Genomic DNA, 10,983 nt, shown 5'->3' with positions numbered 1-10,983 from the left:
CGCCGGCCTGGGCAGCCTGGCCCGGTGCCTCGCCGCTCTGGCGGGAAGGAGTTCTTCCGAACGTCCGATCTGAACCCCCCCCTGCGGCAGCTTAATCATGTGTCCTCACGTCTGGTTGCTAGTTACTTGGGAGAAGAGGCCAGCGCCCGCCTCACTGCAGCCTCCTGTCAGGGAGCTGTAGAGAGCAGTAACATCTCCCCTCAGCCTCCTCTGCTCCAGACTAAACACCCCCAGTTCTCTCAGCCACTCCTCACAAGCCATGTTCCCCAGAGCCCTCACCAGCCTCGCTGCCCTTCTCTGGACTTGCTTCAGCACCTCAAGATCTTTCTTATCCTGTGGTGCCCAAAACTGTCCCCAGTACAGTGTGAGGTATTGGCACAGGCTGCCCAGGGAGATGGTGGAGTCACCATTCCTGGAAGTGTTCAAAAACCGTGTAGATGCAGCACTTGGGGACATGGTTTAATGGTCATGGTATTATTGGGTGATGGTTGGACTTGATGATCTTAGAGGTCTTTTCCAACCTTACTGATTCTATGATTCTACTCAAGCTGTGGCCTCACCAGTTCTGAGTACAGGGGCACGATCACTTCCCCAATCCAGCTGAACACGCTCATTTTGATCCAGGCCAGGATGCTGGTGGCCTTCTTGGCCACCTGGGCACACTGCTGGCTCATGTTCAGCCACCTGTCCACCAGCACCCTCTCGGTCTGTCTCTCTATATATGTGCTGTTACATCTTCCTGCATAAGCAAGATGTTTTTAACATCTGCTCAGAGGAATCAGAGAGACCAACCTACAAGGAGGTCTTAACAGTAGAGTCAGCAGCAAATTGTGGTTCTTCTGGAATAGCTGTGCAAATTGTCAATGAGTCGCATTCTGTTCTTGGTTGTTTTCAGACCTGCACAGCTCACCACTGTGGGGAAACGCTGCTGCTTGTGGATTCAGGACTTGTGCATGGACCTGCAGAACCTGGAGCGGGCTCGGGATGACCTGCGCTTTCGGGGTGTGAAAGGCACCACTGGCACTCAAGCCAGCTTCTTGCAGCTCTTCGAGGGAGACCACAGTAAAGTAAGTCAGGCAGCCCAGGGTGCAGACTTACAGTCTTTGCAGTTCTCTCCTTGGGAGAACGTGGAGATTCTGGCATCAAATTCACAAGGGCACTGCAGTCCCTCTGCGGCCCACTGACAAGGCCCTGTGTGAAAGGAAGCAGAATTTGGAGAGGGGAGTGCTTCCCAGCCAATTAAACCTTTGTTGACAGTTAACTGGGAAAATCATTGGGTCCTTCTTGTTGTTGTTGACCTTCCTGACGTGCTGCATCCTGAGCTCTGTTTGTTTTTGCTTTTTTCTTCACCCTGAGGTTGAAGAGCTGGACAGATTAGTGACTGCAAAAGCAGGATTTAAGCGGTATGTAACAAGCATGCTCAGTCACTTGGATTTGGTGTTAACAAAGCATGACTCCTGCTGTCTGTGCTGACCCAGGTTCCCCTGGCTGTCAGACTGACATCTGTGCTGCTGTTGACTTATCTCCCTGTGCCATCTTCCACTCCTAGTTGCAGCTTCACACAGGAAGCTTCACGTCCTCAACAGGCCACCTCTACTTGTCTTCCTGTGAGGGTACAGCTGGCTGGTTTTCCCTCTGCTTTTCTCTCTCCCATCTGCATGCTGCCCAAAACTGACAGCCTGAATCCAAAGCTGTTATCGTCAGGGCAGAATGGCAGCCCTCCACTTCAAGAGGCACGTCACTGCTTGCTCAAAGTCCTGCACTTCAGTCATATCTGTCTGGAGCACTCAACTTCTGTGCTTGTTTTTAGGGCGTATATGGTCACAGGGCAGACCTACAGTCGCAAGGTGGATATTGGAGTCCTGTCTGTGCTGGCCAGTCTTGGGGCATCCATACACAAGGTGAGCACCCTGTTAGTATGCATTGGGAAGAAGGGGAAAGCATTTGAGATCTTGAAGAGAAGGTACTTATGGTGTAGAATGCTCCAGAAATATTAATAAGTATACCTTGTTCAGCTGCTGTCTTTGTGATTGTATAAATTCACTGCTGGGTACATGCCTAGTAATCAAACCTCTAAAATCTTAAGACCAGAGGCAAATAAAACATGGTTACTGAGCAGAGTCTAAAATGGATTAACAAATTCCACACCAGACATTAGTCTAATCTATGCTAAATTGATCCAATTAGAGTAAACGTCTTTCCTGGTGGTGAATGACTTTTCAAATTTTACCATTTGGTCCTAGTTAATTGCTTCTCTGATAATGGTGTTATTCTCTGTCCTTGTGGATTCTTCTCTTTGCTTTGTTTATGTTCCCTCCCTCCTCCTCTGCTTGGGCTGAAGTGGGCTGTAGTATTTTCTTCTGGTTTATTTTTGTAGGCTGGCTGGTTCAGTGAGCACGTGTTATCTGGATTTGCAAATCCCTGTAATTTTATTATGCATTTTCACTGATACCTCCTGGTATCTTCTCCATTCCCTGCCAAGATTTGTCCTTCTTGGAGTCCTGTTCTGTGCTAACACGATGGACTCCTTGTTTTCCTTATGCTTTCTTGACTGGGATTTTTAGGCTGGGAAGTCTGATTACAGTGTCAATCTGAAGTTTTTCACTGCCTCCCAAATTTACTTCTTGGAGACAAATGCAAACACTTCTCCAGGAACACTAATGGGAGACACACATATTGATGTGCGTTAGCTTGGTTGGTTGATAACTTCTTGGTCTTTTTTTCCTAGATTTGTACTGACATTCGTCTTCTGGCCAACCTGAAGGAGATAGAGGAGCCTTTTGAGAAGGACCAGATTGGTAAGGGATGGGAGACATTTCTTGGACACATTTCTATGTGTCTTTTCCTTTACGTTGGTGCAGCCTTTTAAGCAAAGTCAGAAATGTCACTGATAGAAATTGCTTTAAATTAACTGAGGTTGGGCATTGTTCATAATCTGGGTCTTTTGAAATGGAGAGGGAGGAAATGCACTTTACCCAGAGGTTTCTGGATATTAAGTAATTAAAATCAGATTTGTATTTCTGCACTTCCTGGGTCTGGGGGGAGAGCAGAAACCATAACGTATTCTGGGGTCTGGGGAGTACTTACTGGTTTCCATTCCTTGTGAAGCTCAACAGAGCTGTAGGTTCTCTGCCTGACCCAGCATTTTGCTCTTTATAAAGAGACAAGTTTGGAATGATGAAACTAGGCTGGGCCCTTGCACTAGGGATAGCATAGAGAGATGGCACTAAATACTGCATGAAAAATTAATTCCATTTGTTGTTTTTATGTGGTAGTACTTCTGTTCTGAGGAACAGCAAAATGCTTTCTCACTTTTTTCTCCCCACGTCTGGATGTTTCTGTTGTGAAGGGGAGTGTGGTGTTGTAATTTCATTATTCCATTTTGTCCTTAGAAAATCATCACGTTTTGAGGCTTCAGTCAAAAAAAGATTATCCTTAATAGACCTTCCTTATGTGGGGGTGGACCTTTGTCTCTTCTTCCTGAATACAGTGCTCCTGTGACCTGTCCCATCACATTTCTCAGGCTCCAGTGCCATGCCTTACAAGAGGAACCCCATGCGCTCGGAGCGCTGCTGCAGCCTGGCCCGGCACCTGATGACCCTGGTGCTGGATCCCCTCCAAACTGCCTCCGTGCAGTGGTTTGAGAGAACACTGGATGACAGTGCCAACAGGTTTGTCTAGATCATGCAGTGCAGCAATTTCAGGTGGTCTTGTGCAGGAGTGTCTTTTGGTGTAGTTAGAAAATACTATTTTTAAACTAAAACCACAAGTTGCCACCCTGATGAGATGCAGTCTCAGTAGAATCTAGAGATTACAGACTGGTTTCCTGTCTAAGGCCAGATGAAATCTGTTAGGGTTTTTTAATATCAGAATCTTCTGCAAGGTGAACCAGCAGAGAGAGGTAGGGATGCAGAAGCCATGGTAATAAATTGCTCTCACAGTCTTCCTGTTTCAACAGCATATTATAGCAGTTCTTACATTTCTCAAATTTTCCTCCCTGTTTTGAATGTAGTTTTTGACCATGCTCCTCTTCACTTCTTAAAGAATAATTCAGTATTTTATCTGTAACCCCTTAACAATCCAAATAATCTAAAGAAACTTATTTTCATCTCTTTGTGAAGTGTTGTACTTTACAAGAAGTAGTTCAGAGCCTAAAGAAAGTGCACAAACTCTTTTAAGTGATGTTTCATGAAAACCTGTGCAGGTCTTTTAGGTACTGCTCAGCAAAGTTTGCTTTGTTTTCTGATTCTTCATTATGACTAATTTGAGATGAGAGAAAGTTACCTGTAATTATTTTCTACTAAATTATAGCCATCAAATTCAATGCTTGCATCTTCTAATTAGTATTAAATTTGCATAAAGCTTTTTTTCATTTCAAAGTATTCTTCTGGGGCAGAATTTGATCTCTTAGCATCTTAGAAATCTTTAGATTCTAAGATTTTTTTCTTAGATTTCTAAAATACATGGCTTGTGGAACAATGAACAACATCACTTCTGGCTATAGAGTAGTGCTCAGATTGTTGATGAGAATATTATATTTAAATGTCTCCACAAACATAATGTCTGTGTGAAAGTGTGGAAGATCTTTTTCCAGAAGGACTTTACTCCATAGTTGCTAGTCTTATTAAGAAGCTGCTGAACAGGCAGAAGAAAAGGTTGTAAATGGAAAAAATTGGAGACTGGTTGATGTGGTGTGATTATTTCCCAGTACATACCAGATATTGAGAGAGGTACTGGGATGTTTCAAATTTTATTTTCACCTCATCTGATAGAAAGGGTCATTTGTCCACTTCACAATCCAATTTTAAAACTCTGTGCCTTGGATTTTTCTCCTTAAAGCTGTAGTGTTTTGAAAGGAGAGCAAGCCAGAGGAAATGCAATCAACCTACAAAACAGCAAGTCCTTTTCAAGACAGTGTGATAGAATTGGGGGCCTTAGGTGCAGCTGAAGGCTCAAGTACTGGTATATTTTAAAAGATCAGAGTTCAGAATGGGCCAGGCACTGCTGTCACAGGTGGATGATGCTGTAATTGCTGCACGGTGACCCAGAGTCTTTTGCCTGGTACCACTCAGTCCCCACCACTCTTCTCCTTTCCCTCCTTGCCTTCTTGTCCTTCTTCCTTGCCGGGAGCCTCCTTTGTGACCAGGAGCTGGTCTCTTGGAGGAAGTCCCCACCAAACACATGGATCACTTTGGAAGTTCCCCTCTGAGTGCAGGCAGACACAGCTTGAGCATGCACCATGTCTCACTCCTGGGAAGCAGGATCAGTAGATCTCTCTCTCTCTCTCTTGCTACTAACCAAAAAAAACCCCAACAACCCAAACCCAATCCCCTCCCCCTTCTCCCCAGCTTGAGAGCTACTGCTGTAAGATGTTCCTTAGCTTTCCTCATTGTGACCCTTTAGCAGCAAGAAGCACCTCTAAGGAGAACAATGCCAGCTTTAGGGTCACAGTCATTGTATTTAGAGAGTTATTTACAGAAACTAAAGAGCTGGATTTGGGGCAGACTGGAGTGTTGCCTTTATTGCTGACTGGGGCCCTGGGGGTGTGTCCCGTAGGCGCGTGTGTCTGGCTGAGGCTTTCCTCACAGCTGACATCATCCTGAGCACCCTGCAGAACATCTCCGAGGGACTTGTGGTGTATCCAAAGGTAAAGCAGGAGATAATGTGTGCAGGGCTGCACCCTTGAAAAAGCTGCAGCTATGCCAAGGTGTAAAAAAAAAACCTCCCACTCAAAGGGTTACATTTTTATCTGTTAGTTCAGATGGTTTCTGATTTCTGCTCTCCATCCTCACTGTGTTTTCACTGTTTGCAGGACAGACATGAAAAGGTACTTTTTGAAGCCAAAAGGTGGTAAATTAAGAATTTCTCAAAAAGGATCTTTTTCCCTGAACATCATGATGGAGCTGTAGAATGTACCACCAAAAGATATTGTCAAGGCAGATCTTGTACAGCCCTGTAACTTACCTACAGGTTAAAAAAAAAAATGCTATGTACATCTTTTCCACTGTAATGTGGGAAATGTATCTTCACAAGATACAGATTCTAAGTATTATCAGCTTCGAGACCTGGATTTCCATAGCTAAGTTCAAAAAGAGAAATTATCTTTGCATCATTGTCCAGTCCTGGTGATTAAAAGGGAGAGGAAATCTTCACTGGGAGTCCCAGCTGTCTACAGAACTGCTATAATACTGTCTCTTCTCTGCTTTGTTCTGCTGCAGGTGATCGAGAGGAGGATCCGGCAGGAGCTGCCGTTCATGGCCACGGAGAACATCATCATGGCCATGGTGAAGGCAGGGGGCAACCGTCAGGTACACATTCAAACACATCTCTGCTCCTTGCCTGCCACCTCAGTCCTGAGTCACCAAAGCACCTGGGCTCCTCCCCTGACCATCTCACCTTGCTTTGTCCTCCTCCCTCTCCCACAGAGTTATTGATACCACTCTGGTGCTGCAAAGCCAGACTCTGCTCTCTGACGAGAGTGGTTGTGGACGTCTGTAGTTACTGATGGGAGCACTGTGTCTGAGCACTCTGCCTGTGCTGGGGAAGAGGCAGACCTATTTTTATATCAGATACGAGTAGGCATTTTCCTTTTGCAAATGTTTGAAGGAACTGGGAACTCAGGCCAGGCTTCTTTAAATGGAATGTGTTGGCAGTTGGCTACCTTATAAATTAAAAGAATGAATCAGTGCTGTTAACTAAAAAACAACTGAGACTATTCTGAATCATTCATTCATGTGTCACTCTTCTCTAATTCAGTAGAGTGTTTTTTATCATTAACTTTGTTTATGGTCCTTCATTCAGTTTTCTGTGTTCAAGAAAACCTTAAATAAACATTTTCCTTAGTAAAAAAACCCAGACACAATTAGATTATACTTCCTTATAGAATCTTGCAATTTAGTTTAAAACTAATAATCAAACTTCTATATTAATAAACCAGCTTATTTTCACTTACCTTTAGATAGTAATTTGTCCTCCTATGATTATTTCCACATCAGGGAAAGAAGTTAAACTTGCAAGATAGTAATAGCAGAAGGATTTGTTAGAAGCTTTGAGTGGGATATGTGGTTCTAGTTCTCTGAAACACTTCTGGCAATTCACCTGTGATGATAGTCAGGAAAAATCCTTTTTCCTCCCACCCCTGCACGTCTCTGATGTTTGTCACTGGCTCAGTCAGTAGCTTCCCAACTAAACTGCAGGGTCACATCTTGTTGGGTAAATTTTGCTATCTTTTCATCTGGTTCTTTTTCTCAAGTATCCTGTACATACATAAACAATCTCTGTTTTGATTAGATTGAAGAGGGAACTTCATTTGTGTTTGTTATTGGCCTACGTTCTTTCTGTTGCTGTTTAATTACAAATCTATAGAGTTTAGTACAGTCGTAAAATCTGTTCTTAGTCACATTAGTGTGTTGTGTTTTGATGTGCTGGGAACTCCAGAGCAGTGTAGTTTCTACACTTTCCCACCTTCCCACATGGAAACTCACTTCCTCTCCTCACCACTGAACAGCTCAGTCCCCTAAACATCCAGAAGACAGATCTGTTCACCTGAGGCAGGTCACTGCTTGGAATAAGATGGCCTTTGGGCAAAGGAAGCAAGGGACAGGAGATCTTTTTCCTCCTAACTGAAGGATATCCTCCTAACTCAAGGATAACACATATGAGGAGAAGATTCTTACATGGCTGTAAATTTAAGGGCCAGCGTGACAGCATCTGATTTTGCAGGTGGTCCCTGACTAAAGGACTAACCCAAACTAAAGTTGGGTTCCCTTTTTACAATTGATTCCACAGAAAATCAAGGGATTAGGAAGTGTTGCCAAAAAATTGTTGCAAGGGTTTTGCCAGTCTTAGTGTCACACGAGGGTTTTTTAGGAAAGAATACCTTGAGGCCCTCAAGTTTGTAAAGGGTTTTTTTCTCCCTTCATTCTGTCCTTACATAAGCCAGGATTTACAGTCTCACTGCTCATTAAGTGAGACAGGTTCTTTTCCTTTTTCCAAACCTTTAGAGGTTTTACATTGTTATGCTCCCAAGACGTTCCATACAGGGTATGACTAGTGGTTAATAAGGAATTCCTTTGTTCTCAGAATACTTTGGGAACAGCTACTCTAGTCTGTCTTTGGAAAAAATCATGCAAGGAGGGAATAGAACTGAAAAAATATCTGATAATGACTCCTAGGAGTCTCTGGGGATTTAGAGGAAGTTTAAAGGGTTCCAGTGTCGTAGGTTTGTGGTATAATTGAAGAGGGAATGTGCATGTCATTCAGACTGTTTTAGCCTCAAAGGGCAGATGTGGAAGAAAGATGATCTTAGTTTAATGTTAAACTAAGTGGTATGTAGGACATGGCCATCCAAGCTGTGTCTCATTTGTATGCTGGCCAGTGCAGTACACTTTGATGTTTCTCCCTTCTGCAGAAGCTGGCAGTGTGAGCATGTGCTGTCAGGAACAATGGGATGACTTTTTTATTTCCCTCTCCTCTTCTCCCTGCTCTTGCAGGATTGCCACGAGAAGATTCGTGTTCTCTCCCAGCAAGCAGCTGCTGTTGTGAAACAGGAAGGGGGTGATAATGACTTCATCGACCGGGTCCGTGCTGATCCTTACTTCAGCCCTATCCATAAACAGCTTGAAAGCCTCTTGGATCCCTCCTCCTTCACTGGACGTGCTCCTCAGCAGGTGAAGCACTGGAAAGAGGCTTCAGGCGTTAGAGTTTGCAGCACAGTGTGTTATTTAGTCCTGCATCCTCCTGTGTGCCCCAGAGTGTACCTAATATGCACCTCTGCCCATGATACTAAGGCAGACACATTTCTCTCTGGGTTTTCCTTGGCTTCCTTGTCTGTCTTTGCAGGCTGCACATTTTTTAGTCTGGATGTATCAGACTGCTGGGTGTCTCGGTGAAATAGAGACCCCACTAAAACAAGCAGGTCTGAACAGGGAGGAGAAGAGAACCAGAGAACCCTTTCTTGTGCTCACTTTCTCTTTTCCATCTCTCTTGAACAGGTGGCAAAGTTCCTGAAGGAGGAGGTTCGACCCATGCTGGTTCCATACCAAAGCAAGATGGGTGGGAAAATTGAGCTGGCCCTTTAGGTGTGTTCTGCAAAGGTGTGGGCACAGGATGATAATAAAAGCCTTGCTGAACCAGGTCTGTTTACTGTGTCACCTCATTTTGGTTCTCTGCAGCCCATTTAACCCCCAGAGCTTACAGCCACCTTGATTCCAGATGGGCTTTTCATTCTTTGTCTGCTGTTTAATCAAGCTTCCACCTATGGTGTGCTGAGTTACTGAGAAACACTTGATGTGACAAGGTGACTCTGTCACTGTACCTTTCACTGGCCCCTCCTAGAGCACTGACAGCTGTTCACAGAGCAGTGCCAGGTGCTGCCTGAAATTCATGTGTGACTTGTAGAAGAGTGGGGATAAAGGGAGCTGAGCTCACATTTCCATCTTCTTTGCTCCTAAACTGCCTCCACAGGTGTCTCAGAAGATGATAAAAGGTCTGAGTAGTGTGATTTGGGGAGCAAATAGCTCAAGACATTAGGAATAATGAAAAGGAGAGGCTGTGGAACTTCTTGGTTCATCAAAACTGGTGGTCCTTTAGTGCTCCCTTGCTGGTTTAATACTTTACCTGGTTCTGTAGCTTCTGAAAATTACATTTACAGGGTTAGGAACCAGCCATTGTGATGTACTTTCACAGGTGCTTTGCTGTAGCTGCTTGATACTGAATGGCAGCATGTGGGAGTGGTTCTCCAGAGCAAGTTTTGTCCAAGAAGGAAATAAAAAAGATGTTGGAATTCATTGGATGCCAGAGAAATTGAGGAGTTTGGTCTTATTTCTGGTCCTGAATGTTCTGTTTGTAATGTCTGTGCTTTACTGGGCATTTACTGGACCAAACTCTTCTTCCTTTGACTTAAACTGAAATGATTCCCTCATGTCTTCTTCCAGTGTTGTTCCATTAGAGCCCACTTCTTTTGCTTGAGTGCAATAAAAAGCTCCCTCTTCCCTCTGGTACTCATTCAGACTGTCAGAACTGACACAATCAGAAGTACATGGTTCTTTTTTCAAGTGTGTTAACAGGAGAGAATTAAGAAAAGCAGAACTAATTAAAAGAAGCTACCTGCTCTCCTTCAGGTCACCTATGTTTAAAGAGGATTTCAAAATGCTCTATGCTTGTCCCTGGTATGTAGTTGGAAAGGGGAGGCTGCAAGCCATGATCTCCCCTCATCTACGCTGCTCAGGCTCTAGCTTGCCTCTGACTATGGCATTCCAAACATCTCGAACTTGAGCAAATTTTAGTGTTAAAACATTTTGCCTGCTTGTGCTATTGACCATTAGTTGTCTGTTTGCAAAGGGTAACTCTGGAAAAAAAAAATAATTGAAACTATTACTCAAAAGGAAAAGAAAACAAAGGCATGGAAGCCCTCCTATTTTGGCCCTCCTTCCTCCTCTGTGAGCATAAAAAAAACAACCCTGTGCTGAGAGTGAATTTTTGTGTTAGGCAGAGTTGTTGTCCTGGAAAGTTTAAAGAGTAACGATGGTAGGGAAAACGTCACCCTACTAGAAACCTGCGGCACAATACACAAATCCTTCTGGAGGCTTCTGCTCCTTTTTTAGTAGTTTGGTTTGGGATCTTGCTTTTTTTTTTTTTACCCTGGAGTTGACAAAGGTGTAGTTCCCCATTTTTGGTTGTTGGAGTATCACCAAGAAGCAGGTTTTACTAATTCACGAGGCCAGATCACTCTTCTGGTTCATTCTGGTATCCCTGTAGCCTGTGTCCACGACAGATGCGAGCAGTAAAGTGGCCGTGGGTCTTTGCCCTGCCTGGAAAATAAATCGGTCTAGGCCTGAATGATGGGAAAAGAACCGATAAATTAATGTAGAACCGATAAATCAATGTAGACCCGAAGTACGGCTCCCCTCGGAGGCCGCTGCGGGGGCTGAGCGCCGCCCTTCCCAGCGCTGGCTCCCGCCACCTCGATGGGCGGCAGGGGCC

General features: G+C 44.3%; 1 protein-coding gene across 1 annotated transcript; it reads left to right on the top strand.

Annotated features, from left to right (window-relative positions):
• Positions 1–895: 895 nt before the first annotated feature.
• On the top strand, positions 896–9,134 carry ADSL (adenylosuccinate lyase; the record flags this gene model as incomplete). The annotated part of the gene is made up of 9 exons (XM_008940231.1): positions 896–1,067; positions 1,357–1,403; positions 1,811–1,901; positions 2,729–2,798; positions 3,524–3,671; positions 5,557–5,647; positions 6,219–6,308; positions 8,493–8,669; positions 8,994–9,134. Coding segments are annotated over 9 exons (973 nt in total), but the record flags the coding sequence as incomplete, so codon positions are not given.
• Between the last annotated feature and the right edge of the window lie 1,849 nt (positions 9,135–10,983).

Source organism: Merops nubicus, unplaced genomic scaffold (genome assembly GCF_000691845.1).
Source record: "Merops nubicus isolate BGI_N331 unplaced genomic scaffold, ASM69184v1 scaffold40835, whole genome shotgun sequence".
Classification (NCBI taxonomy): Eukaryota; Metazoa; Chordata; class Aves; order Coraciiformes; family Meropidae; genus Merops; species Merops nubicus.
Note: the sequence above shows the minus strand (reverse complement) of the source record. Positions and strands in the feature narration are given on the sequence as shown.